Consider the following 3930-nt stretch of genomic DNA (forward strand, 5'->3'; position numbering starts at 1 on the left):
GTTTTACATTTGAAACTTTTATCGAACATACTTGACCATCAGAATGATTTAAGTGCATAATTAAAACAGTGGTAAACCATTTTTATTTTTCTTTGAGACATCATTGTGGAAAATTTAAAGTTATTTCAATAAATTTAACCACTTTTTTTTACATTTTGTGTATTCATCGAATAATGGTTGCTAAAATAATTTTTAGTTTTTTTTTTTGTTAAACTTTATTTTTTTAAAAGATTGATTTGTATGTATGTGATAAATTATCGACAATTCATCTATATTTATTTTGACTTTTGATATTTTAATAAAAATCCCTTGTTATTTAAAACAACAAGAAGATTATTTCAAAAATCCATTAGTATTCATTTTAGTAAAATATTTTTGTGCAAGTAAGTTGATTAATTATTAATTCTACAAGGAAAAATATTAATTTTAATTTTGCTTTATTATTTTGTATAAACTCGACAAAATATTACACTTAAATTTCAAACAGTTTTAAAAATATATTTTATTTTAAATGTTATTTATTATCGAGTACTAAAAAAAACAGGAATTTTAATTGAAATAAGGATTTGGTTAAAAAAAAAAAATTTAGACTGGAAATATTAGAAATTTATTTAAAATTTTATTTGAAAAAAAAAACTTTTCAATTAATGTTCATATTATGCAAAATAAAATTTGACAAGTCATTAATAGCTTAATAAAATTTTACATTCCAGATGAGAACCTCCACAGCTGTGTATAATATATGCATGGGTGATTAAGTTTAAAACATTACTTAATATAAAACAAAAATTTTTTTTAAAAAGATAATTGGTTTGAATAATTTAAAACTTTGATGGAAAAAAATTAAAAAATTTAATTCATTATCTGTTGCAAGTTATGGTCACAGTTAATGGATTAAAAATAAATAAATAAATAAAACTAATCTTTTAAATGGTAGGCATTTGAATTCTTGATTAATACATTAACTCCATGTTCTTTTTTTTTAATGCACTGTAATTTGTGTTTTTATTTTTTATAATTTAAACATTTTCAATTTATTATTAAGAGATGCTTTGATTGAAATGGCTTTAAAATTTTTAATCCAATTTCAAACAATTTTGCATCAATTTTCTCTGTTTTTGTTCATTTTGTCATACCTACCATTACTTCTTTTATTACATATCATAAAAAATTTACTTTAAGAAAAACATTATTTTAAGTTTCTATTTGTAATTATAAGAATTTTATAAATCAAAAATCTCCTTTTTTATTTTTATAAAAAGTTTTTGTTTCTTTCCATTAATAATCAAATGAGAAAAAACGTTATTAAAAAAAAAAAAACTTTTTTTGAATTGTTTTTCTTACTTTCTAGTGACACGTTAAACTCCATTTAAATCCGCGAAAAAATATATACAATCGTGTCAGTATGTTATGAAATTTTAAAGAAAATGATTTTATTATTATTTTTTATTTAGGCAATTTTTAGTTTTTAAAATTTAAGACCGTTTTAAATTTAATTAAAATGAATAATTCTGAAGGTAATAACGATTCAGATGAAGATATTTATAAAGATTTTGCAGAATATAATTTTAATGAAGAAGTGGCTCAGGTATGGTGGTATTCCATTCTAAATAAGCAAGTAAAATTTTTAAAAATTTTCATGCTTAAAAAATTCATGTTTTCTGATTTAATTTCCTAAATTATTTATTAATATGTACAAATCGTTTAATTGCATGATGTGTAGTGTAAAACTAATGGCGATTCTTTATTTATTTTTAGGATAAATTCAATGAGGAGGAAAATAATAAAAAAATTAATGAATTGTTAGAATCAGTAAATGTTCTTACTGAGGAAAATAAAAAATTAAAAAAATCAAATGATGTTTTGGAAAAAAATTTATCAATACTTTTAAAAACTGCACGAGCTGAAATAAGCAGAAAGGATTCTACGATAGGTGAATTAAGAGCAGAGTAAGTGTGAATGGTTCCTTTTTTATATAAATAATTATAAAATATATTTAAGAAAAGTTTTATATATTTTATATAAATGTAATTTAAAATTTGATATGTTTAACACTATTGATTTTCACTTTGATATACAGCTAACGTTATTCTAATTTATTTAGAATCGATTCGATTGCATTCAGAAGATGTAATAAAAAAAAGACTGCAGATAAATGTATAAATACAGATAAGGAAGAATCTGTTTTGTACAAAGAAAACATTTGTCAAAATTGTAAATTAAAAAAAAAAGACTTTAATTATGAGAGGGATCATAATTTTTTAAAATATAAAAGAAACGACTGTGATAATAAAGATAAAAATAATGATAGTGGTGAGTAATTTTCAAACTTTATGCTAAAGGTACACTTTTTAAAAATTTTATTTGTTTGAAAATAAGTAAATCACTATTTATATATTTTATTTAAAAAAATATGAAAAATAATTGCAAAAAGTAATAAACTATCATCAGTTATCGAAAAGTAATAATTTAATTTTACTTTATTATATCGAGTAATTTTAAAACGAAACTTTTCGAAATTAAAAACAATTTTTTTTTTTTTTATCAGTGTTCATATTCGAATTGTGTATTAATAAAAAGAAAATTTATTGTTTACAGATAGGAAAAATTATTACAATCAATCATCAAATTGTTACCCATTTCGTTCATCATCACAAGATAAATATTTGAGACGAAAAAAATTTAGTCCAGAAGGGTCAGGAAGTTATAGGAGAAGAAGTGATAGAAATAGGTCAAGATTACGTTCGCGATCCAGGTCACGTTCTGGATCTCGTTATAGAAATTCCAGAGAATATTTTAACGATCGTCGTAAAAATTCTAGATCATTATCTAGAAAAAAATCTAGGAGTAAAGATAGAGAGACTAAAAAAATAAAAGATGTTAAAAATTTAAAACAACGTTTTAATAAAGAAGAAGAAGAAGAAGACGACGATGACGTCATTTCGAAAGTTAAGGGAAGATCATCGAAAGAATCCAAAAGTACAAAATTAAAAAATTACGAAATAGGGAAATCGCCATTGGACACATTATTCGGTGAAATGATAAATGATAAGAATATTAAAAGTGAAAAGTCAACAACAATCCCAGGTTGTTTGTTATTATTATCAATTGAATTTTAATGTTTTTTATAAAAATATTTTATTGTTTTTTTTTTTTTTTTTTTTTTAGTGAAAAATGAAAGAAAAGAAGAAGAAAATACTCAATTTTTAAATGGAGATCCGCCTGACGTAACAGAAGACTGGAAATTATCATTTAAAAATGAAAGGGAAAAAATAAAAGCTCCAATGACAATTTATAGTAAAAGAATGATACAAAAATATTTTTCCGAATTGAAAACAAATAATGAAAATATGGATTCCCCTAAGGAAATAATGACGACGGATAAAAAATTGGAAAATTGCAACGTAAAAGAAAATTACGAAAAAGAATTGGGAGAATTAACCGATGATGAATACATGATTGAAAAAAGTGAAGAATTTCAAAAAGTTGCCAAAGCTTCATTGATAGAAATTGATAATTTCACAACGGACGAAAGGGGAGGAAAAACTTTTTTTAAGTTACCAGTCACAAAAGAAATAATAATCGAGAAAAAGGAAAATTTAATTAAAAAATCAAATGATGATGATGATGATAACTCCGATCGGAATAAAACGCGATTCGAAGGTTTAAACGGGAAAAATCAAATTTTCCCGAATGATGATGATATTAAAGGAGAAACGGAAATCCGTCAAGTTATTGAATTTTCACCATTTAAAAATAATTATAAATTAATAGAAATATCACCGGCGGGAAATGTAAATTTAAAAAATAATAATATTAAAAATAAACAACACAAAACGATTCCATCACAAACAAAAACGGAAACTTCCGTTTTTAATTTATTATCTTCACTTTCAGAGTTGCCATAAACTCACAGAAAAATAATAAAAA

The 3930-nt window shown here is 22.7% G+C and overlaps 1 protein-coding gene across 1 annotated transcript in view; it reads left to right on the forward strand.

The window, feature by feature from the left end:
* Nucleotides 1–1501: 1501 nt before the first annotated feature.
* The window catches only part of Phum_PHUM220690 (synaptonemal complex protein, putative), a gene marked incomplete at both ends in the record, with an annotated part of 4399 nt that continues 1970 nt past the window's right edge, over nt 1502–3930 (forward strand). Inside the window, 5 exons of the mRNA XM_002425741.1 lie at nt 1502–1618; nt 1759–1949; nt 2105–2313; nt 2599–3087; nt 3187–3663. Of these exons, the coding sequence (XP_002425786.1) occupies nt 1502–1618; nt 1759–1949; nt 2105–2313; nt 2599–3087; nt 3187–3663 (1483 nt within the window). The remainder of the gene's footprint in view (nt 1619–1758; nt 1950–2104; nt 2314–2598; nt 3088–3186; nt 3664–3930) is intronic.

The sequence above is a fragment of the Pediculus humanus genome, genomic scaffold (genome assembly GCF_000006295.1).
Source record: "Pediculus humanus corporis 1103172107574 genomic scaffold, whole genome shotgun sequence".
NCBI classification, from domain to species: domain Eukaryota; kingdom Metazoa; phylum Arthropoda; class Insecta; order Psocodea; family Pediculidae; genus Pediculus; species Pediculus humanus.